The 26,288-nt window shown below is 45.7% G+C and overlaps 1 protein-coding gene across 1 annotated transcript; it reads left to right on the forward strand.

Annotated features, from left to right (window-relative positions):
- The first annotated feature begins 8,217 nt into the window (after window positions 1-8,217).
- Window positions 8,218-19,368, forward strand: KCNE4 (potassium voltage-gated channel subfamily E regulatory subunit 4). Its single transcript, XM_032446603.2, has 4 exons — window positions 8,218-8,344; window positions 14,201-14,326; window positions 16,255-16,472; window positions 16,864-19,368. The coding sequence occupies exon 4, from the start codon at window positions 16,890-16,892 to the stop codon at window positions 17,379-17,381; it is 492 nt and encodes a 163-aa protein (XP_032302494.1). The 5' UTR covers window positions 8,218-8,344; window positions 14,201-14,326; window positions 16,255-16,472; window positions 16,864-16,889; the 3' UTR covers window positions 17,382-19,368.
- The last annotated feature ends 6,920 nt before the right edge of the window (window positions 19,369-26,288 follow it).

Here is a 26,288-nt window from a genome sequence, read left to right on the forward strand (position 1 = left end):
TCAGGCGCCGTATGTCCAGTTTTTAAAGCAGCTTTTCATTTTTATCAGGCTGATTTTTATCAGTCTAGTTGTAAATCAGTGACTTGACTAACAAATGAGAATGTGTCAGTTGATGGATGGGAGTGGATTAGTTGAAAGCACATTCAAAACGTTGCCTTCAAGGAGAAGTGTTGGCTGGGATGTTTGCTCTCCCTGCATTGCTCCTGTTTGTTATCTGGGTGTTTTTCTTTGTCAATGGCCATGCCCTTGTGTTGGCAGATGGGGAAGATTCTGGTTGACTGCTCAGTTGTTTGCGATATGCATGTGTTGGCGGTTTATATTTCTGCATGTTAGGATTGCAGCTGGCTTCTCTCTGGACAAGGTAACAGTTGTCCTAATGCACAGGGCTTGCCGGCTCAGTTGTAAAGCAGTGACTTGCCACTATATTTCTACTTTTGAAGAGCACCAGCATGTTAAAACCTTGCAGCTGGAAGATGCTGACAGTTCCTAGTCTCCAGGTTTATTAGCACCTCCGTTTGGTGTTCAGGTTTTGAGTTTATGGGTCAAATTGGGAAGTGATGCTTGATGTTTGCAAATGGATTTCTGAAGGTCTTGAGCAGATAGATCAAAGATTGTGGGTTTGATTTCCCAGACTGTTGCTGGTAATTCAACCTGGAGGCAACTCAGCTTTTAATGCCTCTTTATTTTTCTCTTTCCTCGCAAACTCCTGATATGCACAGAGTCATAGTGCTGGCTGAATGTTGAGCCTTCTCTGCTGGGTTGCTGATCTTGGTCTGTTTAACCAGCCATGGGGGGGGCTCCAGCTTCCTGCTGGGTTTCAGTTCTCATCAAAGTTATTGCTTTCTTTCCTTCAAATGACTTTTTTTAATGTTGAATTCATTTAGGGTAATATAACCCATGTAATGCCCCCCCCCCCCCCCCTCTTAAGCACCCACAGCTGCTAAAATGCCTTTTAGGAGGATCTTTTTAAATAACATAAACCATCCAAGACTGTTGTAGTAGGTAATTTATGATAGCGAATGATTTCAGAAAGGATAAGTATGTAACCATTTAAGGAGCTCTACTTGTCAGGGGAAAAAGATCTGTTAAGGAAATATTGGAAAGATATAAGATTCAAAATAATTGATATAATAACTTTGTCTGAAAATATCCTGAACTGCTGCACTGTTACTGCTTTCTACAGGAGAAAGATCTAGGGGAGATAGGAGGGAATGAGAGCACCTGACTGGCTGAAAGGCCCTTTAGTCAGCTGTCCTGAGCTGTGAAAGAAATAGAGCTTTCTTTCAAGACTTAGGAGTAATGTGATTTTTAGTATTTCTGTGTATTACAGAATGAGTGGGACTGGAAGGGACCTCTGGGGATGAAGTCCAACCCCTGCAAAGCAGGTTCCCTGGTGTGGGGAGGGAAGGTGGTCTTCCTGCTATTCAATCCAAAAGCTCTTTGGCAGGCAGGAGCTGGAGAAAAGCAAATGACATGGAAAAGTGCCACTGTTTTCCCCAGAAATTGTGCATGAGAAATGGCTGTTAGAAAACATCATTTCCTGTTGTGTGTATCAGCCCTGTTTTCTGTGATTGTCCATCTCCTCAAGGGTGATGCAGCCACTGGTACTACTCCATGTGAGAAACAGGAATGGCTTGATTTAGGCTTTGGGGTCATGCAGTGCAGCTGAGCACAAGAGCAGGAAAATAACCACGTGCCTTGGTTTCACCTCTAGCCTGTTAACATAGTCTGCAAATACAAAGTCTTTGAATTGAATGGGTTAAGATAGCTCACACCTATATTAAAAATGGCCCAAGGTGTGTGGATATCCCTTTGGGCTGCAGGAAGGAAGAGCAATCAAAAAAGCTTTCTTTCCTCTTTTGAAATGTTTCTGATGCACCTTTTCTCACTTCATTAGAACAAGCTTTGTTTTTTCTCTACATCTGTAATACTTTCTATTAGCGGTGGTAAGGAGTTAGTAATCATTGCAGGTAGCTGAGAAACAAATGGATAAATGTAAATGGTTTTGATGGAAATGTTTGTGGTTCCCGGTGACTGTTTTGTGCAGGCCTGGTAAATGGTGTCTTGAATCCTTCAGAAATGGCAAGTTATTGGTGCAGATTGAGTGCTTGCTTTTTGAGGCACATAGGGTGAGAAGGAAAACAGCATCATTTTGGAGTATAAAAACATGGACAGCAAAAGAGAGTGGCTATTGTGGCAAACAGCCATGAAATTTACTGTATGTCAGCCTAGCAAAAAGGCCTGGATGGGTCATTAGTTAAATGTAGGCTTTGTTTCAAGGTTTACCTTCGTGTGATCAGATACAGTTAAGTCTTTTCTAAATAAGATTTACATCAGAATTTTTTTGCTGCAAAGACACTATTTTGATGCTGTTCCTGGTATGCTGTGGATCTGTTGGCTTAAAAGCTTAAATGTCTAACGCATTTGACTCGAGAATTACTCAAAAAGCATCATCCAGTGTCTTTTTCCATTACTTGATGCAGTTGGAAGTTATGTTGTAGATGCTCAGAAAGCTGTAAGGAAGCTGGTTGTTAAAAGGCACTAAGAATTTTATGTCTAAACAGTTCACTTCTCTGGAATCTCACCCACATTTACTGAGCAGCACTGCCAATGTTCTTGGAAATGAAACGTGTTTGCTTGATTCTGTTGCGAGTCATGGCTTAGCTTGTTCCTTCTTGGGCTGTGTAACAAAGGAAGGCTGAGAGAACCAGTGAGCAATCTGACCTATTCAGCAATTGCATCCTTTCTTTCCCCAGCAGCCAAGGTTGTGTAAGAGGCATACAACAATGGAGAAAAAGGTCGATTTTTTTCCCCAATACTTTCTGTACCAAAAGGGACCGATAAATCTGTGATTTATTGTGATTCCACTAAGGTACGTGCATATGCATGCACACACCTGGAGCTCTCCCAGCTAATCTGGGAGATTATATTAGCAAGAAGAGCTAATCTTCTTGCCTGTCTGCAGCAGGCAAGAAGACTTTGGTTTTCTCTGTCTGATGCAGACCCATGTGGACCTTGTTGGGGATAGAAGGTGGAGAGGTGACAGGAGTCTGCCTGCCTGTTCTGCCTCTGCTCCCTGTCTTGCTAGAGATGCCATCAACAAAACATAGTATGCCTCTTCCAGAGGTGTTTTGCTTGTTTGATGCCCTAACAAATGGGTTCCTGTGAAAACCTCTCCTGGTGGGAGGGTACGGCCCCTCTTTGCTCCCTGTTGGCTTCCAGGGCCTTCTGACCTGCCTTTCCCTGCTGCTCGCTTTGTTGTAGGTGGGCTTCCTGCCTTCCTAGCACCCTCCTCATTCCTGCTGCTGCCAGGCATCTGTTGCAGCCCACTCCATGCACAACTGCCTTTCTTAGCTAGTCCCCTAAACTGAGCATCCCCAGAGCTGCTTGCTTTTGCTGTATTCAGTTGCAGCAGAAAATCCGGCGCTGCAGGGAGCGAAACCCAGCGGAACATCCCCCGTGCGCGTTGCTGTAAAGTATGCAAGTAGGGGCACAGCAACTAGAGGGCAGTCTAACGTTATCACTTCGCACACAGCGGGCAATTAGCAGCGCTATTCAACAGTGAGTTGCGAGGGAGGGCAGCGCCTCCAGTCCCGTGGATCCTGGACATCACCCAAAGCGCAGAGCGGGTGGATTTAAGTCTTGTATCTCTTCCTCCCCGTGTACACCTGCGCTGCTACAACAGCCACAGCAGCCCGAGGCCTTGTGCAGTGCAGGGAAATCCTGATGCTGTGCCCTGCAGGTCTGCCTCCTCCCTTTGGCCCCGAGCACTTGGTGTTGTGATGGCCGGTGCAGAGCACAGGAGTTGGAGCCGTGCTGCTGCCACTGTCAGCGCACACAGGGGATGGAGGAGCTGCTGCTGTCCCACAGATGACTCTATAGATGTGTTGGTTTAGCACGAAACTGAAAAACCACCCCAGCCCCGTTGTGGTACCCAGCAAGTGACAGTGGCTGCAACCAGCTGCCCTTGGCTGCCAGGCTGGCATCCCACCCTGTGTGCCCAGGCATCTGTTGCAGCCCACCCCATGCACAGCAGCTGTGGCTTTGGGGAGGTGCCCCACAGAGAATGCTGCTTAGCAACAAGGAGGAGTGTCCGTGGAAAAGGCATCTATTCTTACTATTATTAGCCCTTTTTAAAAAATTACTATCGCTTTCACCATTTGGCGCAGGTGGGGGTGGGATAACTGTGTGATCCTCCATAGGGCCAGGCCAGAAGGAACAGCTTTTGGGAGCTGCAGCAGCAGCTGCTGTGACACCTGGCCCTGCTCCATCCTCTCAGGCCGTACTGGGCTGTGTGATGCTGCCTGGACCCCCGGCACCTGCCCGGCCCCAGAGTGCATGCTGGAGGCAGGCTGGTGTGCAGTAGGCTCTGTGCTGCAGAGCAGGGTGCTGCTCTTTTGGCTCTGGGGACTCACGCCTGCTTGGGCCAGCAGTGATTTTCCTCTCCTTTTGTGGTTTTAGATGCTTGAAGCATCATTTTTTTTACGGCCTAAAGTAATCTGGGATAATCGAAATGTACTGCTAGGACTGCAGGCATTCAGATTCTAACGACTTCCATCTGCTTTGCTTATGTTTATTTACTTTTTCTGAAAAGCTGCAGTAGTGCTGAGGGCAGCTCTGTCCTGTTGGCAGCTTCCAGCCAGCAACAGACCCAGCACCACGCAGGAACAGCCAGCACACGGCCATCCCACTGTGTGCTCCCTCTCCCTGCAGTGTGTGCCTGAGCTTCTTGAGATCTTCGTGTAGTTCAGGTTTATCTTCAATCATCCAGTTGCATCTCCTCTTTGCTCTTATGTTTACATCTGCCTGCCTCGCCAGGTTTCACGTGGTGTTCCCCGTGTGCTTTGGGACTGAGCTGAGCTGCTGCTGACTGCTGCTGGGACTCTGAAGCTGAAGGAGAGCCTCTCTCCTTCGGATGCCTGGCCACGTATCCCAGTTTCTTCGTCACTATGAGCGTGGCCGCAGGCGGAGCTGCTGATCTCCGGGTGGGAGCACGGGGCCGCCGCGTGCTTTCCCATAGCAGTGCCACGGCGCTCGTCACCACGTGCAGCCAGCTGCTGAGCAAGGGCTTGAGCCAGAGCCCATTAAGGCAAAGGGGAATTTTCCTCCTGACATCGGGAGACTGTGGATGGAGCTCTGTAAGGGCTCATTATCCGTAAACAGTGACTTCATTCAGCTAAGGAGGCTGACGGTTAAGCTTTAGAGGAGGCTTCGGAGCAGCCCCCACCATTAAGTATTCCAGCTTTGATTTTCATCCCAGTCCCACTTGAGAAACTCATCAGTATCTTGTTTGCTGTAGTACTTTTTACTGTGATTTTGTTGTTTTTGCTTTTGTTGCCAAGACCCCAAACTCCAAAGGCTGATAGTCTGCTCAGATGCTCCTATCCTCAATGCTCAAATGTCTCCATCTGATGAATTGCTCCAAATTGGGAAGCACCTGTGGACTCCAGTGAAGCTGACCAGCACTGACTGAGCACACAGGACTCTTCCCCATGATGTTCACGTGTGCAACAAGTGCCAGGCTGCAGAACTGCTGCCCAGCAGTACCGTGATATCACAGGCTCTTCTCTGACCCCAGGCCTACCCGAGGTAACTCTGACTTCTCTCAGCTCTGCAGTGCTCTGGTACTGCTGCCCCTCACCGTCCTCCCTTCCCATGCTTCCTTTGCCAGCACTGCTCAGCTCTACAGCCTGGGTTTCCTCTTCTGCTGTCTTCCTCTGCCAAGCACACACGTTGATACAGCAGGTATAGTCAAACAATGCTGGGCTTTTTGTTATTTATTAAATACAAATATGTAATTTTTTTGTTTTGCATTCATATGAAAGAAGCATAATGATGCCGCGTTCATCAGGAGGCTGAGGACATGGGCACTGCTGTAGGTGAAGTTCCTGGTGTATGTGTGCAGCTCTGTGGGTGAGCAAATGCCTCATGGGGCCGAGCAGCTCTTGGGGGAGGGCAGTAACACGGTCCATCTCAGGCTAGGGCAATTAACTGGTAATTAACTGGATTTCCTGTGCATTTAAACTGAAGCATTGGTATTTTCAAAGCTGTCTCTACTGATTTCCTCTGCTCATCCATGTGACAGTCTCAAGTGGGAGTTGTGTGAATATCCTAGGGCACATCTGAGCATGTTTATACCCTGAAGCCAGAGATTAAGAAAACACAGATGTTAAGTATGAAGGATGGCAACAAAATATTCGTGCTATTTAAACATCCTCTAAGTGGTGTTTGCCCACAGTGATGCTGTTGTGCTGCTTTCCTCACACCGTGTGTGTCCCCCCCTAGCCTTGGCAATGTGAGCAGAGCTGTGTGCAGTGGCTGAAGCCCCGTGGTGTCCCAGTGCCAGAACTCACCTTTCTGGTTGGCCCACTCTAGTTTTTCCACATATAAGGACTGGGCCTGGCTTGCATTGGCCCTGCAGGCAGCCATTGCAGAGCAGCAGTGATGGCTGCAAGGGTGGAACAGCCCACAGCACCCAGGCAGTGCCAGTGGCCCTCAGGGTGCCAAGTGCCATCGGGATGGCTGCTGCTGCTGCATGCTGCCCGCTCTAGGGCATGTGTCTGAGTGCTGCGTGCCCCAAATGTGGGGTCTCCAGGGATGCAGGTGTCTGCTTGCTCACTGCTCAGCACTGCTTCTGCTCTAACTGCCTCCTGGGAAGCTGCTGCACTTCTCCCTTTGAGAAGGCAGTGATATGTCCTTAACAGGGATGCAGGAGATTCTCATTTGCTTTTCGCCTATAATTAATGTTTACAATTTGTTTCCAGTTTATTCTTATAAGAATGCAAATCTACTGTAGCTTGTGATCTCTTTCGTTAACAGGGTCCTTCATTTTGCCATTCATTTTCAAAGCTACGTTAAAGCTCACCTATTTAACCAAAAGGCTCCCAAGGCAGCACACACGTGAGGGGCTGTGGCACATTCCCTCATTAATTAAGCCTCTGCCCAGCACTCGGAGCACGCTCCCTGCTCTGAGCAGCATCTCGCTAGCTGCGGTGCCATGGCAATCTCATCTCCCAAGGAGTGCTGGCTGCCCAGCCTCCCTCGTAGCCACAGCAACGTGTGGGATGATGGCACCGGGTTGGGACACGGCAGCTCCACAGCAGCTGTGGCTGCTCAGCACGGCGCGTGCTGCACGTGGGCTCGTCCATGTGCCAATGGCCCGACCTGCTGCAAAGCTGACCTGCTCTGAAGTGAGAGGATGAGTAAGATAACAGAAATGAAAGCCTGGAGAAATGAGAGGGTGAAGCCTTGGTTCGCTTTACTCACAAGACTTCTAAAATCTTTAATTTAGTAAATTGACTGCTTTCCTGAGCTAAAGTAGAGAGGGTGGTTTAGTTGAAGTATATGAGAACTGGGCACCTGAGTCAGTGCCTGCATTTTTATTTATTTATTTAGAGCTTAATCAGACCCTGAAAACATTCAGTAGAAAAAAGATACCTACAAGGATGACTTGTCACACTGACAGCATCCCAGGCTTCCCCTTATTATCTGTGTGGGCAGAGCAGAGGGTCTGTGAGCTGTGCAGGAGCAACCAGCGAGCATTGAACCTGAGCCCTGGAGGGGCTGCAGAGATATCTGCTGTGGGGGCAGATCTGCAGTGTTGTTTTAATGCACTACATCATAACATTAACTGGATGTGATGTTATGAGGCTGGCAACTTGCAGAGTGGAAATTTCATGTGTGGTGGGGTTTAGATATTAAGCCCAAGGGGCACGATATGATTCACCTTAGAGAAAAACAAGCAAACCTCACCTTTAGTGGAAACAGCTTCTGGTAGCTTATGCTGGTAGCTAATCCTAATGCTGAGATACACCCACTGCAACTACATCTGTACCCAGATGTTTTTATTTGAAGCTGATGTTGACAGATGATCTCGGGTGAACCTTCTTTATGTCTGGACTCCAGTCCCATTGAGGGGTAGCAGGCAGTAGGGACTGAGAACCTTCCAGGACAGATGACCCTGTCTTTGCTCCAGAATGAACAACCATTTGGGGAAACCTTTCAGAGAAAAACTGGCCCTGTAATCTGATCTGGCATGGGAAGAACGTCCATAAGTGAGAATGCCAGAGAAGAGCTATAAGGTGCATGGGCAAGTAATATGGATGGGTGCTGCTGAGCAGCATGTGCATGTGGCTGGGTACTTCTTGTGTCTCGTGGTGTTATCTAGATTGCCTTTAAATCCTTCCCAACTCCCTTCCCCTTTACAACTAAAGGCAAGCTGCTGGTTTTTCAAGGGCTCTGAAGAACCAGCTTCAACAACCCGGTTTGTGAAGGATGTTGATGGTGAAAATGGGAAAACATGGGAGAAACCAAAGGAGAAGAACCGGAGGCATGGGTAGAAAAGGTGAGAAGTGGGAGGGCCTTTAATGTTGGAGGAGATGAGCCTTGCTGGGTACAGATGGGCTGCATGTGGCCATTCATTTGAAAACGGGCATCAGCATTTCAGAAGTCCTTGTTGTTTGGGATCCTTGCTGCAGGAAGCTGCAAACAGACTCCTTGTCTGCAGTGCAAAGGGAACAAAGCCCCGCTGTGCTGAGCCCTTTCATCTGTGAGCTCTGTGTTTCCTCCCCACGAGGGAGATTTATGGGAGCAGCCACCGCACACCACGGACTGTGTTTACAAATAATGTGCTGTTGTGTCACCTTCAGGAACTCTTTAGTGTTGCATTTGAAAAACTGACTATTAGTCCTCTGACACTTAAATATTTGTATGTTTGTGAATGCCAAGGAATTTTGTGAATACAGCTGCGTCAAAATTCTTTAGTTTTGTAGCCTGAAGGAGCATTCATGAATTCTGTGTGCCTAGAGATGTTTCCATGCGTTTTCCATCAGGAATGGCAGCGTTATTTGCCCAATCACGCAGCTTTTCTAGAGCTTGCAAAGAAAATGCAGCATCTCTGGTGTCTGTGCTGAATTCTCCACTTCCTGTCGCTTCTCAGATTCAAGTGAAATACCAGCTTAATACAGAGAGCAGAAAGACCACACAAGACCGCATGGTGTTTACTTTGGGCTGATTATTCACATGTTAGGAGCAGCCAAGAGAGGAGACTGTTTTCCCTTCATTCTAAAAGCATAATTCCTTCCAACTAATGGCAGCTTTCACTTTAACAAACACAGTCAGGGAGGGATGAGATCCCCTTCTTTCCCTCCCTTACCTTGCAGAAGCCTTCCCTTCTGAGCAGGCTTGTGTGTTACTGTTGCTTCCTTTGTAGGCTTTCTTTCCTCTTTGCTTTACACCTGAATTTCATCCAGATGGTGCCACTTAGACCCTGGCCTGCTGTTTGGAGCCTTTGGTTGTGCTTTCCAAAGCAGGCTTTTGGAATAAGAATGCAGATAGCTCTTTTGAGTATGTTATGCTGTAAAAGTGCAGTCAACAGATGCCAGGCTGCAGTAAGTCAAACCAAAGCCTTGTTGCTTTGCTGCTGCAGGAAAAGGCAGCTCTGAATGCATTTGCTGTCCCATGAAGATTCAGGTCAGCAGGGCAGAGAGTGAAAAGGAATGGGCTGTGGCATTTGTTGTAATAGCTATAGCACATGTGGAGGTTTCAGAACAAATACTCGAAGGCAGCATTATAAATGCAGGCAATGGTCAGTGTCTGATGGTGTATGAAGCCCGAGGGCCCTGAGCATGAGGCAGAGCGCTTGACGTCTGCTGTCCATGTGAAAGTGGAAGATCTGTTGCATGCTGAAGGTCGCAGTGACCTGGGACACTGCACTGATGTGGCTGTGAAGCAGCATGGGCTGCCTTGTGCTTTGTGAACTGATTTTTCAGGCTAGTAAAAATAGCACTAAAGAGGAGCAATGTGGCTTTCTCCTCTCAGGCCTTGCAAGCCTTTAGCTGGGCCATGTGAGTGCTCCTGAGAGGGCACTGTGTATCCCCTTCATATCTGCTGTGCACGCAGTGCTGTGGGAGCACTGACCTCACCTCTGCATGCCTCAGAAGAGATGGATGATTGTTGAGACACCTGTGCTGCACTCCTTATTGTGTGTGGCTCTCAGCTTCTAAAGGAACAGAATTGCTTTTGGGGTGCGTGTGTTCTCTCCCTCCCTTTTTTGACCAAGCTGCATTCAAACCTGCCCTCAAGAACAGTGCTAATGGAGATTGATATGTAATCTCTCTTGTATACTGGCAGGAACTTTAATCTCCAGGTAGAAATTGAGACAGAGCCCACGTGGGAGGCCGACCTGCTGCCTTGCTCCGTGTTAGCACTTGTTCACAATCAGCAAGTCCTGCTACATTCAGTGGGAGTTCAGGGCATGTATCCAAAGCGAGGCTTATTTGTCTCTGCGTTGGGCTCCTTACCATTTCTGATATCTAAGAACTGAAATGTTATGCTTTAGTAAGAACATCTCACTCTCCTGTCTTCTCAGTTTCTGTGCCTGACTTTGGGAAAAGCCCAACCTGAAGTGGTGGGAAATAGCAGGGGTTAGTGGGAGCTGCTGGGTGCAAATCCCAGCTGAAGTGAATGCTACTTAAAGGGTATCTACTGGCATGGAGGAATGCATGTTTTCCTATGTGAGATTCAGAATGTATAGCTGGATGGCTAGATGTTTGTCAGTGTCTCTAAAAGCTTCCCCTCTATATTGTGCAAACATCTCAGCTCTTCCCAGGTTCTTTAATGTCTGGTCTGTAGTCAGGTGATGGCTCAAGCCAAGCAGTTGAATGCTTTCAGTGCTTCTTTCCGCTTTATTTCCTATGCTTCTCAATGGCACATGCTGAAAATCTCATGTAGAATCTTGAAATGAGCAGAAGAAAAAAGGGAATTGTTTTAGAAGGCTTCAGAATAAATGAAGGAGCTAATTTTGAGCAGGCTGGAGTCAGGGGCAGTTCAGAGAGAGGGTGAATGTGATCGTATTGTCAATGAATTTCTTCAAACAACTGTTTGTCAGATGTAGAGTCTGAATTATTTTCAATGGTGTCCAAAATTTGGTAGGCTGCTGTTTTAAATCCCAAATGCAGCTAATCATGTACAGTGCAACCGAATCTGGTATTTGAGACCCTGGATGAAGAAAGCTTCTGTTCTGCATGGTGTTTAAAATATATATTTTGAAGGCATACATACCTACTTCCTCTGTGCTGCATCAAAGGAAAAATGTAAGGTAGAAGGTAGTGTGTATTTCTTTCATTGCTTGGAAATATTTACTGATAAAATAACTTTGCAAATTGTGTCAACTACAGAAAAGAGAATTGAGAATGTGATGACTTTGGACTCAGGTTCTTGTATCAGCCACTGAAAGTTCTGTTTCTTCCAATATAATTTCTTGTTATTGCTATGATGAATTGTTATCCATCTTCACTCTGTTTCCATTCACTTATAGCTAAATTGAGTTGGGTTGAAAAATGTCTGTCTCCAAACTGTACAGATCCTACAACTGATGCCTTATAGTAAATGCTAACCTTAGCGTAAGCTGTCATTCCAGACAACACTGAGGTTTTTCTTCTGCTTATGATCTCTCAGGATCAGAAGCCAATTTGCCTTAGAGGTCACTGTTGTGTGCTTGGAGGTCAATTGCAAAACTCCAGATGTGATGTTTGGGTAATTCCTTGCCATGCAAGTCTTGCAAGCAGTAGGGCAAGCTGCCACCTTGGCTGAGAGGTTCTTCTTAGAAACTGTGTTTGTTGTTACGGATAAAAAAAATGAGAGTTGCTTCTGTTCTGGGTGAAGGGAATACCTGCAAAACTTGAAGTTTCGTGATATGGGAGTCTGCTATGAATTTTAAGTAAAACTTGAATTAAGCAAACTGAACACTGAAGTTGGTGCGAAGGCTGCTTTTGTGCATCTGAGCTTATGCTTGCATGTTGCTATCAGTGAAGACTGTACGGTACCAAAGCAGAACAGCAGCATTATATTAAATTTTCCACAGTTAATATCTATGCAGAATTGTTTCACAGTGTCACAGAATTGCAGGGGTTGGAAGGAACCTCAAGAAATCAGCCCACCTGTTACAGCAGGTACCATACAGCAGCTCGTACAGGCATCCAGATGGGTCTTGAATAACTCCAGAACTCCAGAGGAGACTTCACCACCCATCTGGGCAGCCTGTTCCAGTCTCTGTCACTCTTACCATAAAGAGGGTCTTCTGCGTGTTAATATGGAACTTTCTGTGTACGAGTTTTAGGCCATTACTCCTTGTCCTATTGCTGTACACCACAGAGAAAAGCCTGGCCTCATACATTTGCCTCCCATCTCCCTTCAGATATTTATAAACATTAATCAGATGCCCTCTCAATCATCTTTTCCCCAGGCTGCACAGACCCGGGTTACTCAGCCTTAAGTTTCCATTTGGAATCCCGCTGGTATCTCAGTGTATTGAGGATTACACTAAAGATTGCCACCTTCCTCTATAAATGACTTGCATGAAGTATATCAAAGTGTCATCTATTTCTGTAACATGAGAAACAAGGAAGAGTGATGGAGAATGACTCTGAACCCAGCGCCGTGTAAGAACTGCTGAGATGCCAGGCCAGCCGTGTGTAATACTGTTGTGCTTACACACACTACAGTTATTACCTTCTCAGGTAGTGATCGGCAAATGCATTACAATGCTCTACCCTCACAGCATGAATAATTTGTATGTATTATTAAATCCATTTTGCAACTAGGTGAACTGAGGCATGGAGGCTTGTTACTGAGGACACGCGTGGCTTGTGTCAGGCTGCTGTGTCCTTCTCTCAGAAAGAGAACATGACAAGCTGTTTTTAAACTAGTTCTTTTATTCCAATGCCCTCATAAGCTTCACAGAAAATTGAGTCTGAGTTGCATGGAACTTGAAAGAAGCAGTTGTTGTGCCATTACCTCCAATAAAAGTCCGCACGCAGGAGGAAAAAAACAGTCCATCTGTCCTTCCCATTTCTATTTTTTTTTTTTTCCATGCTGTTGAACTCTGGATTATTATTTCCAAGAAGGCACATGCTCAAAAACTCTTTGGTGTCATACCGTTGACTTACCAAATGGGCTCCGCTTCCCATAGGAACTAGCTCTCTAATGGTTGTATCTTGTATCTTTAGTCTTATTGACTCAGTAAGTGGAAAAAGCAAGATAAATGCAGCATCAGACCATGGATTGTGACCGTAATGAAGGGTTAGGCTTCTATTTTCCATGGTAGCCTGCAGAGAGTCATCTGATTCTCTAAGGACATTTCAAGTTGTCTTGATAATGGGTTCTGTCTTTGTTCCATTTTTCTGTCCATCCTCAAATTTTTATTTGGAGAAGAGATTCACATTATGTTGTCCCTTAAGCCACGTTGTGAAGAATTCCTCCCCCATGGGATGCCTTGAGCTTCAACTTCTGCGTCCTTTGGTGACGGAGTTTGCTACCACAGAAGACACTCTAGGAGCCAGAGACCTTGAGAAAAATAATCTGGCATCGGCAACAATATTGTGACCTTTTCATTACTGAAGTGCCCAACTGTTCCTCTGCTTTACTAATCCAAATGGTCTCCAAAGGACAAATCTGGAAGGTGGGAGCAAAGGCCACAAGGCTTATTCTTAAGTATTATGGCTTGGGTGGAGAGTGATGCAAAAACGGTGAAGAGGAATGTGTGAGAAGCAACTTCTGAAAGCGTAAGAGATCTCAAAGAAAAAATTGGGAGGAAATTCTGTGAGCTTTGGAAAAAGTAAATTTGATCTAAAAGGAAGAAGGAAAACCTCCAACAAGACATAGATAGTGAAGTCCAGAGAAATAAATTACTTCAAATTAAGCAAGTTTATTTTCCCATGATTGACAGCTTTACATTGTGCAGTGCGTAATGTAATTTGCAACAAAAGTCATTTAGAAATGCAGAGTTAAAAGGCCTCCATTTTCAACTTTAGGTCTTTCTCTTTTTTTCTTTTTAAAGATAAAGAAGTGTATTTTCTGATAAATACAGACTGAGAAAGCTGACAGGGCACCAGTGTACAAGTGACATATGTTTTTCAGATGATTATTCCCTGATGTCTTCCTATCCCTCCTCTCTGTCTATATATGAAGGCTGACAGATTTCTTCTAGGTCTTTTTAGAATTAAAATGCTTTTCAGTATCTTGGGCTAACAGATGGATAGCAGTTGTTGTCATCAGCTAGCCAAAGTAAATACAGTTGCAAAGAGTTCTCAGCAGTAACTATGCATAATTATGCAATTAAATCTCTCTGCTAGACTTCAGGGGACTGTATAGATGTACCTGACAAATACTGCTGTTGAATGCTACGTTTCTTCTTGTGTAGAGCCTCACCTGCAAGAAGAATCTGCAGCCTTGGAGCAAACACAGGACCTACTGAAGAATGGGTTGGCCTGCTGCTCTGCTATGGGGTATTGGTGCCTTGGCAAGTCATGCTGCTGCTCACATTCAGGTGGGTGATGGCTTGTATATAACACTAGCATTGAAACAGGCTCTAGACCCTCTTGTTCTCAGGATGAAGCAGCTTCAGAGGTGCTCTACAGGGGTGTTATAGGCACAGAAAGGTTGTTTCTCCTAGTGCTGAGAGAAATTCTATTGTCCCACCTGTCCTGGGTGCTTTCTCCCTGTTTTGTGAATGTCCCGTGTAAAAGGCTGATGGTAGAATCTGATGCACCATCTTTCATTTTTCAAATTCCAAATTTCTGGAGCTGAACAAGGGAGTAAATGGCCAACATATTGTTTGGGAAAGTATCTGCCACGTGGAGCTGAGAAAGATGTAAAATAAAAATTCCCAAAGTTAGCCAGAAAGTTCAGAGACTTACTTTGGGTTGAGCCTCAGCCTACCAGTTCGTGTGCTCTTGCTGCCTGCTCAGTAATTTGTTGGAAACGAGGGGGGAAGAATCCAGACTTGGCAAGCTGGTTCTGCAGACAGAGTTTGTCAGATGAAATCCCAGCAGATGTTAGTCCAACATCAACAGCTCCTGAGCTATCACATGGGAATGCGCAGGGAGATAAAGCCAACATCCTAAAGGGTGGATCCTGTATTTTAAGGGGCAGAGAAGGGAATCTGGCTAGTGTAATTTTTTTTTTCATTTCTTTGTGAAGTTCAGAGAAACAATGGAAAATGCTGGTTTCAACAGAGTTCTGCCTTCACTTGAACTCTTAACTTCATTTAAATGTTGCTTAACTGTTCTCTCTTGCCTTTTCCTGCATGTGAAGGGAGCTTAATCCTATTTGCCTTTACCTCAGAGGGGCTGTGAGGACAGAGATTTGGAAAAAAAACTTGCCATCTATGCAAAGAATCCATGAGTGACTGCACGGTAAAGGGAAAAAAAAGCCAGCCCCACAAACCAGACCTACCATTGGGAAAATCCAGCACCAGGCAACTGTTTTCTGGAAGTGGAGTGTCCTGTTACATAAACATCCTTGAAGCTTTGCAGAAGGGGTGACATTCACATCACATATGTGGGGCCTGACTAATTGGGTTTTGTGTGTGAAGAATGGGGATGGCAAGGGATAAGGAAGTGAAATCCCCAAGGTGCAAGCAGGGCCTCCTTCTTCCCATGGCCTATACTGTTGCTTACGTGTTGTAGGGGGTCTCAGAGCCTCCTGTGCCACTGAGCCCATGACTGGGAACTCATCACATCCTCACGCTCTGGGGAGCGCTGGGCGTCCCACCCAGCCCAGCACCGGCTGCAGGGCCAGCAGTGTGTGCGTGACTCAGAGCCCTCTGCCCAGAGGGGTTAGCCTCCATCACACTGCAGCCCATGTTAACTCAGTGGTGCTGATCAGTTCAAGCACGAATAGCATGCAGAATGTGCAGCTCTGCACACAGGGAGAAAGGAAGTGCCAACCTGAGCTTGCTCTGGAGGAGGCTGCATCTTTACATTGATCTTGGCAGGATCCAAAGTCCCATTGTTGCTGCTTTGATGCTTGAAGTGCGACAGCACTGGCAGCCCTCCATCCAAGGTTCATCCCTGACCCAGAGCTTGGTTCTCCACAGCCCTGCACCTTGTGGCTATGAGGGCAGAAGCTCAGTCTCCACTTTGCTCTGTATGTATTTTGTGAGGCTTTGTCACCAGTCTTGGGCAAAGAAAATAGCATTTCCTCTGTCATCCCTTCAGAGAATACTGTGTGCATAGCAGCACATAGTTAACAGAACCCACAATAAAACACAAATGCATATTTTCCATATTATATGACAAGCACAGGATAATGGCTTGCTGCTTTGTCATGCTGCAGAGCAGCTCCCAACGTAGCAGCTCAGATGTAGCCATTGGGGTGGCAGTGAAACAGAGCAGATCCAGAGGTGAAGGAGCCACTGCTGAGCTGGGAAGGAAAGAGTAAAATCTGAGTTCCCAAATCTTTTTCTTTTCACAGCTGTTAAGAGTTCAGTGGGTTGAACTGCAATCCTTCAAGTTCATCTGTTGACTCCAACACAAAACTATTATAAACTGTGCCTCTAAAACACGTGATGAAACATTTCTTGAGGGCTATTTATTCCAACTGCAGCAGAGGAAAGTTTTCAGAGCGCCCGGCGTTTGGGAGAGGGAAGGTCTCTTGAGCTTTGTGCAGGGAAGGATTATTTGCATACCAACGTAAGTTGCTTTTTGATTTTTTTCCTTAGAAGCTTTTCCCCCTTTTGGAAATGTGGTCAAATAGCACAAATCTATGTTTTAGTGCCTAGCTGAATAGTTCTGTGTGGTTTTCTTTATTTATATGGCTTGGGGGTTCTGTATTCCAGAATATCACTCGTTGTGATTTAATATTAAGTATCTTTTCCTCTCATGTTCTCTGTATCTGGGTAACAGCACATTCAGCTACAGTATTATTGCAGAGGCATGGCAGACAGAGAGCTTCAATCAGATGTGTCCTGTGAGCCTACAATTACAAGTAATAAAGGATAGCTTAGGGATATATCCCTTTAGATGTTTCTTTAAATCTTTGATCTGAGGTTTGATCTTTGTCCCCACATCCATTCTCTCTCAGGCTTTTACTGTGGTAGTACAGTTTCCATGCTGAAGATGGACCATGCAAACATCACCCAAGCCATGCTGAACGCTGAGTCCCGCAGCACGGAGAAGAATAACAGCAATGAGTATTTTTACATCCTGATCGTCATGTCTTTCTATGGGATCTTCCTGATAGGGATCATGCTGGGCTACATGAAATCTAAAAGGAAAGAGAAGACATCCAATTTGCTTCTGCTCTACAAAGATGAGGAGAGAGAATGGGGGGAAGCTGTGAAGCCTCTACCAACTGTATCAGGGCTGAAGTCTGTCCAGATCCCCATGATGCTGAACATGCTGCAGGAGAGCATGGTGCCATCCCTGTCCTGTGCCATCTGCTCGATGGAAGGCAGCAGCGTCAGCTCAGAATCCTCATCCCCAGATGTGCACTTCACCATCCAGGAGGAGGTGCTGGACACTGAGCTGGGAGAAGTGTCAGAAACGCTCCTCAATGAGAGCAGCGAGGGCTCTGTGGAGAACATCCACAAGAACTCCTAGCATCTGCCGGGCTCCCCTGGGTGCAGCTGGAGCATGAGTGGAGCTCCCATTGACAACTTGTGGTTCTACCTTCCTGCTCGCCTGTGAACTTTCCACCAGCATCTGTGCCCTGGGGCCCACAGAATTCCTGAGAACTGGCAGCACAAGGAAGCGGTGGTACCAAGCTCCAACACCTAACTTGCACATAATTGGGATGCTTCATTTGATTTTTACCATTATTATTTCTCACCATAAGAGCTAAGAACAAGGGGAATACGTGTATATTTTCTAATGAGGTAACTATTCCTGGCACGTCTCTGCATGTTGCGCGATCCTGCAGATAGCACAAGAACCTGGCTGTTCAAGCTGATGCTCATTCACACAAAGCTGTGATAGACTAGAAGTACTTCCACTGTGCTTTTTCTTATAACAAACTACAGCCAACAGCAGATTTGCTCAGTGAGACCTCAAAGGCCAAACCTTTGTGGATGATGGTGTTGGAGGGAGATTGCAGCATGGCTGGAGACTGACCTTAGGCACAGAGAGAATGAAAGGTGGAAACAAAAAGCAAAAGGAGTCCCTGTATTTGCAGGAGGTTTGTACAGATGTGTTCAGATCCGTTTTGCTACATTTGTCTTTGCTGAAGTTGTACCTGTGCTGGTTGGGTCCTGTGTGCCAACTGCTCTTGCAATCCAGCCTTTGGCTGAACTAACAGTAGGAGAAGTGGTCTTGGGCTTTGCTTTTGTATTCTTCAATGACATATATATTTGATCAATGAAAACAAAGATCTGTAAGTTTAAAAAGCACCTGAAAGATCTTTGTTACAAAGTGCAAGATATAGGAAGGCTTGAACAAATGCTGCTCTGTTACGCCCCTTGAAAATGGGTGGAACTCAGAATGAATTTCACCTAGCAAAGGTGAGATCCTGGCCTCACTGAAGTCACCAGCAGAGCCCTGCTGACTTCAGGTAGCTGGCACAAGAAGTGCTTCTCTGCTGGAGTCATATTCTCCATTTGAGTCCAGTAAAACTGTATCCATTTACATCACTACATAATCCGGCCTTTCTGCTCTATTTAAGCCAGTGTAGATAAACGTTGCATTACGTCTGTACTTTTTTCCAGCTCGCATGTAACGCATGCATTAGGCATTAGTAACTAGTTTTTTAAACCACCACGAGCAGCCCCCCTCTAATTTAATAGTACCGTGGTTTTTTCAAATGCTCATTAACTTAGTTACTAAGTCATTGCACTGTTAAAAGGAGTAATGTTGATGTTGTGGCAATGTATGATTATTTCAATCATACCTTATATTTTATAGTAACTTATTACAAAGGCTAGAATACTTCTGAAGCATGATGGCTAGAGAGCCTGAGACTTCAGCATTGCACAGCAAAATGCTTGCAAAACATCTCCACATATTTCCCTTGTTAAAATAGCTCTGTGATATATCCACTGGCATTACAGTTTGAGGAACAGCTTGAGAAATAGTGTAGAACAGTGGGAAGGAGCCGGCTTTGAGAGGCTGCTGCTGTCAGGAGCAGAGCAGTGTGCAGGGCTGGGGTGGAGATGCTGCAGCCCAGAGGTGTCCCAGGCAGCAGAACAATGGCTGCGTTGTGCTCCGAGGGGTCCTGCTCCAGTTCAACCTGAAGGCAGAGGGAGTTTTTCCATTGGCTTCGGTGAACTTTGGATCAGACCATATAAAGCTTTTTTGGTAGATTTACTCCAAAAGGGGTTGTTTTAAGTTTGAAAGAAGCCAAATTCAGTTTGGCACTTTGCCTGGAATCACTTGAATCCTGAAACTTTCCAAACGAGACTGACATGCGTGAGTTGTCACATTTTCCATTGCTTTCTCTTTTGTCCTACTTCGGTCTCAATGTATTTGTATCTGTAAAAACCTGATGTATATAATTCCTGATGTTGGGTTGTATATAATTGTCTCACATATTTAAAGTTTATTGTTTCTACTGGCACTCATTTTTATTTAAATAAAGAAACACGTTTCCTGGAAATGTTTCCGTGTTTGTTCACTATCTCAAATAGATTTCAAGGAATGGGACCGAGCAAAGTGGCTACAGGAGCTTTTCCTCAGTTCCTTTGGGAGGACCCACATGTCCAGCAGTGCTGCAGCACCGCAGGCCATTTGCACCTGAGCTGTGTGCTGGGCCCACACCATGTTCTGGCTGCTGCCAAGTCCTCCTGCAGGGACAAGTTGCTGTAAGAGCTTTTTTCTTTGCCACCAGTCTGCGTCGTGGGATTTGGTTTTAAGCTGCAGCAAATCGCATGGGCTAGGGTTGAGGTTAGTGCAAGTATCTGACACAGGTTCCCACTGGATTTCCAGCACTTGGCCATGGTACGTAGCTGGCTTTGTTACAGGCTATGTGTGACCCCGGGTGCCATTGCTGCACTGTCATTTCCAGCAGCAGGGACAGGAGGCTGCAGGGTTCTGGCTTCCAATGAAGGGAGGAAGTGTTCAGAGGCAACTTTGCACTTCCGCAGCTCCTTCAAGCTGTGACGGTATGTATGGGGACACGGGCACTGCCCGAGACCTACTTGCATGCGGGTAATTCTAGGTTGCTTCAAAAATCAGGTTGTGTAAGGTTGTGTCTGTTTGCTTTCCCACAAAACCTGTTCCCTTGTGCTCTGTTCTCTTCACTCCCTCCCTCTTTAAATAACTCTGGGGCCTGTTCTGTGGACCAAGAGCTGCCCAGCAGCTATGTAAGCAGCAATGTAATCTCCTGGGACATCCGTGGTGTCCTGGAAGAGCGGGTCAGTAATGCTGCATCTTCTACACGCACCCGTGGTGCTGCCTCAGTGTTTCCATTGCCACAATAATGAATCAAGAGACTCCTGACAATGCTGGCGATAAGAAGGAAAAAACAGAACAAGATGTAAGTCACAGCTCTGCTTTGCGGATCAAAAAACTGTCTTATTCCAGCAGTCTCTTGTGTTAAACTGAGCTGCTGTAAAGGGAGATGCTGTGCTTTGAGCTCTAAAGTGAGCTGATAAGCATGAAATTGTGACCGCCTTCTTGTGGCCAGCTGCAGAGCTCTCTTGGCCTGTGGGGCTCAGAGGGTTTGCATGATAGTCTGGCACACGTTTATTTACTAGGGCAGTTCTTGTTGTCCATAGTAATTTAATAGTATTAGGGGTGAAAGAAGAGCAGCTAAAACACATATGGGCTTTAAAAGCTAGCTGCATGTGCAACTGAAAGCAATGATGACAGATCGGCTTGGGTTGGAAGGGACCTTAAAGTTTATCTGGTTCCAATCCCCTGCTGTGAACAGGGTCACCACCCTCCAGATAAGGCTGCCACGATGCCAGTTGATTTTCCAGACTATAAGAGATATTGCTAGCCTTGAAAAGCCATGGATGGAGGGAGGAAAACTGCTTCCATTAAGCACAGTTCAAAATCCTTTGGACAGCCATGAAGAAGAAGGTGGAAATAATCTCCTTTTTCTCCCAGAATGGTAGATGTTTCCAGTGTGCTTCAATAAGTTAAATCAGAATCACAGCTAATAGATCTAGTTTTGAAATCAGTGATAATTGATTGTAACTGAACTGAATGGAGAAGTTTTTATTTTTACAAATGAACTCTGTCTTCAAAGGACACAGCAATTGGGCTCCCACCTCCTGGCGGTGCTATACCTCATACATCTGTTAGAATTACTAGCACGTATCTCCTCTGATAGAACAGGAAATGTTAGCCACATGTGGCATACGTAGCTCCAGGATCTTCTGTAAATATAAACACTAGCTCTCAAGATAATCAGTCTGGGGTCTGATTCTCAGTCTGAAAACTCTGCCAGTGGATTGCATACAGGTGAGTTACTCATTCAACAGCTTGAACCTGAGGAATAATTGAAATGAAAATGCAGAAATCACCCAGGATTGCACAGTCTGGTCCAGGAAAAGAGCCAGCTGGGGAGGGGAGGCTAACAAAGATGAAGGACTTGGCTTTCCCAGACAGTGGTAAGTAAGGCCAGGAGCCCCATTGCTTCAACTCAACACCAAACCTCTCTCCCCTGCTTGACCTTCTCACAGTGGGTTCCCCTCAATCTGTCTCTTTTTTCGTCTGTGTCCCTGCACCCACCCAAATAATCCAATTGATTCTCTAAGGGTTAGAAAGGAAGGAAACAGGTAAGTCATTACTGCCATTTCTAAGACCCCAGCGACTGGTGTTGGACAATGATAGGTGTATCACTCAAAGGCAGGGGGCACACAAGCCCCCAGACATGAGTGTAAATCTCTTTTAATGCATTCATCTCATTCAGGAGAAGATGAAATCACCCACCTTATATTTTCATTGCAAGATTTCAAAACCTTGCAAAGAAAGGATGAAGGAGCCCTGCTACATGGTAGAGAAGCATTGTCAGAGGTGGTCAGTGGGTTGAAGAACATTGTGCTTGATCACAACACAGGTATGATTGTGCTCTCCTGTGGCTGTGGACCTGCTGTACTTGGGTTATAATCCTTCTGGACCTTATTGTTTTAGTGAGAAAATTATATTTCTCTGAGTTCATGGTTGTATTTTAGATTTAGAATGCAGTTTTTTGATCCGAGAGGCATGGAAAATTAATAAAATTGTTTAAGCAATTGCTTTTTTATGCGCTGATCATATTTGCCTCTGTGCATTTGGTGTTTTGCTTTCATATTCTTTCAATTTTCACACATCTCTACAGTTCCTTCTGCATGCAGCCAAAAATAGCTGCAAGATGAGCCTTTTTCTTATTATATTGACACTTCTGTATCCATTTTAACAAGGGAAAAAGTGGAAAATTATACACAATCAATGAGGACTGGAGCTTTTCAAGGTTGTTTTTTGGTTTAGTTTGGCCTTGGGCAGAGTTTTAGTTCATATGATGCCAGGGTAGACTGAGGCTTTTTGCTGTCATAACAAGTGACTAAGAGAAGGATAATAAAGGCTGTTGAAAGGTGTACCACAGTCTGTGTTCCCATCTCTCTTCCTGGGTGATCTGTTTAATTGTCTCATGCCTCACTGGTTTATCAGATGATGCTGCTTACACTCCTGGCTGTGAGAATATGTTGTATCCTTGACAGACATGAAATGCTTGTGATTCTCAGGTGGAAGATACAGTGTAAAGAAAGAAATCTACCCACCTAGGAACAATGAAATTTTTTACCCTCCTTGATGCTATTAGATGCCAAAGCAACCACAGGCAACAAATGACACTTGCTAACATCTGTGGTTGTCTAGAGGAGCACGGCTCATCCTGCCAGATCTCCTGGATCAACAGCAGCCTCGAGGCTGCCTCGGTCCTTCCCCTGCTCCAGGTTCACTCTGGAAAATTACTCACTTTGGCTGAGATTCTCCTTTATAAACTTTAAAGAATAGCCCGTCTCCGCTGCCTACAGTGGATGCGAGAATAACTGTTGCAAACCTCAGTGTGCTGAGCCTCTGACAGGAAGCGAGATGAGACAGATGAGCTGTTACTCTTTGTACTTGGAGAAGGAACCCCAGAACACAAAGAGCTTCCTCTGTTATGAGCTCTGGTGCCCCGTAGGACCAGCAGCTGATGCCTCCATCCTGCTGCTTACCTTCCAGGGCTGAGCCGGTCCCCAGCTCGGCCCTCCCCAGGACAGCTGTGTCTCATTCCAGCAGTGATAGTGTGAGAGCAGACAGGAAGATGTGAGATGTGCAGTGTTTGCAAGGAATTGTGAATTCCGTCCTAGACAATAACAAAAGACCAACCTTTTTTTTTTCTCTGCAGGAAGAAATGTAAACTGTGTGCCTCTCTGGATGGATACCTCTGTTCCCTCTCTCCAGAACGCAGTGATGTGGTGAAGCCAGGCTTCCTGTAAAAGGGAAGGGAGGAGCAGAGAGGTACAGACTGCTGCCACTATTTTTAATGAGGTATAGAGCTTTGGAGCAGCAGATACATTACCTTTCAGTTGTTGCCAATCCCTACTGGTTTCTCTGTCAAGGCCTTAGAGAAGCATCACTCACCCCTGAGCTGCAGGGGCTACATTCAGTGTTTGGCTGATAGCTGTGTTCTTTGTTATGCATTACTATTGTATTAAGACTCAAGAAGGACCTTCAAAATATCACAAAATTTCATTTGGTAAGGAAAAAATATATATTTTTTTCCAAAGCTTCTCTCCCATGATTTGTGGTTTGTCTTGTGAAGAACTATAAATAAAAACAAGAATATAATATCCACGTGGAGTGGGTAGTTTACTGGGGATTAGAAGTGCCCTGTATAGGAATATGTGTGAGATATACCTGTGCCAGGGAAGGACCACAGACACAGGAATTTGGAGTGAAAGTACCACATGTCTTTTGTCCTTGTATTTAAGTCTAGACTGTGAGATTTCCCCTATTGTTCTTCTGAGGACCATGCCAGTTTGAATGTCCACTGTGGGCCACCAGTTGAAATGCAAACCCAGGACAGGACTAGCCAAGGGTTGTGGGGCATTAATGGGCTTTGCACCTCTGCCTCTGTGAGACTGGCACCCTCAGCACGCTGCAAGGAAGTGGTTCAAAGACAAAGAAATGACATTTGATTGACCTTGTTCTCATGAATGCTACCTGCACAGCAGTGTCAGGGTTCAGTGAGGGAAGGAAGGGGCAGGCTCCAGGTAGGATTTGGGGTAGATAACCCTGTGTGCCCCTTAGACCCTACAAGTCAGGAAGTTCTTTTAAAAACAATGTCACTCCCTTTCACTTTTTTTTGTTGTTCCCTCTGGGCTCTGGAAACACGCACTTTATTGCTACACAGTAACTTCCCTGAACTCTATCTGGAAGATTAATGGCTTATTGAAGAACAGGCAGGATTTAGATTGTCATTGAGAGACCCATAAAGTAAGCATGTAAAAAGTGTTATGGAAACAGAGTGCGACCCCTTGGTGCTTTCAGGGATGGAAGCTGGGCTGCACACATGTCCCACATCCAGCTCTGTGCCCCTTTTCTGGGCACAGGAGGAATGGCAGTGGGAGTCATTTTTTGTCCTGAGAATTAATGGGTCCCTGGTGATGTCATTTACTCTAAGTGCACCTTTGCACACAAGCTGATATTTTTCCAGGCTAGCTGCTGGTCTGTGTGTATGTGTGTGTGTGTGTGTGTTTGTGTGTCATACGTCACTGGGAGCACATTAATGGCAGTCAGGAACATTTCTTTTGGAATCCTTACAGATATCCCTAGTGATCCAATTTGAAACACTGCCTGGAAAATGTTTAACTCCTCTCTTTGGTCTTACACAAATTTGCTCCGCTGTTTCAGGCCAGGGCCAATACATTCGTGTAGACATCCTCATGTTCCCCTCCAGGGACCCGTGCTTTTAAGGAGCCTTGCACGTAATCTATTGTTACACTGGAAGGCCAAACTGTTCCATTTAAACCCTGGTCCATAAAAATGACTGTGCAATAAAGCCTTAGGGAAAGATTGGGTTACAGGCAGCCAGCACGAGTGAAAACAGCACTATGCTCCAACATCAGCTAACTATTGGCCTTTTTCCCCTCATCTCCCAGTCTTTCCACAAGATTTGCCACCGGTGATACTTTTTGCATGGAAGTAATGAGCTCACGTATACCTGAAGTGCTGTGAGGAAGTAATGAGCTCACGTATACCTGAAGTGTTGTGAGGTTATTTACACCGGAGCTGGATTATTTTGCAAGTGCAGTTGCTGTTGCTGCCCCCATGACTTTGAAGATGGCCTGAAGTTCACTTTTTCCGCATGCAGTCATTGGACCTGCGTGTTAAAGCATGGTGAGACAAGTTGAAACATGAGTGCTGAGCTGTAATGACACAGCTTGCTTGTTTAGGAAGCGTTTTGCTTGGCTAAATGCTTGAAATAGAAGCTCTGAAGTCTTGTTAGAGCACGTCATTTTTGCCTACGCAGCCCTTAGAATGATAGAATCGTTAAGACTGTAAAAAACCTCTAAGATCATCTAGTCCAACCATCTACCTACCACCAGTACTGCCAACTAAACCACATCCCGAAGTACTACATCTACCCTGCACTTTGGTGTGATCCCCAGATACTCATGTTTTCTCTCTCAAAGGCCTTTCTTTGCCTTCAGTCACACATGTCCCCCAAAGCTGGGTACAACCAGAGCAGTGCCAAACCAGCATCGTGTTCTTTCCCTACGTGGGGCAGTCAGACAGCTCTCAAGCACCTCAGTATGGCTCCCAACCCAGTGAGGATGGATCTGTTGGGTACTGAAAACTAAGCAGTGCAGAAATAGGGCAGACATCCTGGCCTCACAGTTTCCTTTGCACCATGTTTTCCTTGTGGTCCCCTGGGTGCCTTGTTAACAAGTGTGGAGCAACTGGAAGTTCTAAAAATCTGCTAGTTACGCCAATAGACTCCCAGAATAAACTGCAAGGCGATAAAAAACACGAAGTGAGAATTAGAGCCTGTAACTGAGTCTCACTGCTCTGAGAGAAGTTTCATTGTGGGGGCTACTTTGGTAGAATGGGCCCAGGGCAGCCCAAGGGCTCTGCCCAGGCGTTTCACATCTGGAGTGGCCATATGTGGTGGTGGTGGTGGCCTCCTTGTGGGCTGTTGGGAATGTCTGGGCTAAGGCAGAGGGCACTCACTGGCCAGGCCCTCAGCCTCTGTGCCCACAGCATGAGTAATAAACTTGTGATTTTTTTCATAACTAACTGCAACTCTCAGATGCCATTGCTCACAGCTTTATGCTTTTTAACACCCCCTGTGGCACATTGTTACTCCTTAGAAATCATAGCGTGGTACACTTTATTGCTTAATTACATATCCCCAGTTTGAGTAACATCTCCAGTTGCTGAGCTTGTCAAGCCCTATTTAACTGCTAATATTTGCCTTCCAGCTCTGAAAAGACCAGTGAAAGCTGTGCTGAGTTTATTCAGTGTGTATTTTGTCATTGCTATATCTTGTACTTTACAAAGCTTCTTTTGTAGGATAAAAAACAAAGTGGAGAAGCTTAGCAC

This window comes from Coturnix japonica, chromosome 12 (assembly GCF_054131305.1).
Source record: "Coturnix japonica strain WE chromosome 12, WE-NBRP24, whole genome shotgun sequence".
In the NCBI taxonomy this organism is placed as follows: Eukaryota; Metazoa; Chordata; class Aves; order Galliformes; family Phasianidae; genus Coturnix; species Coturnix japonica.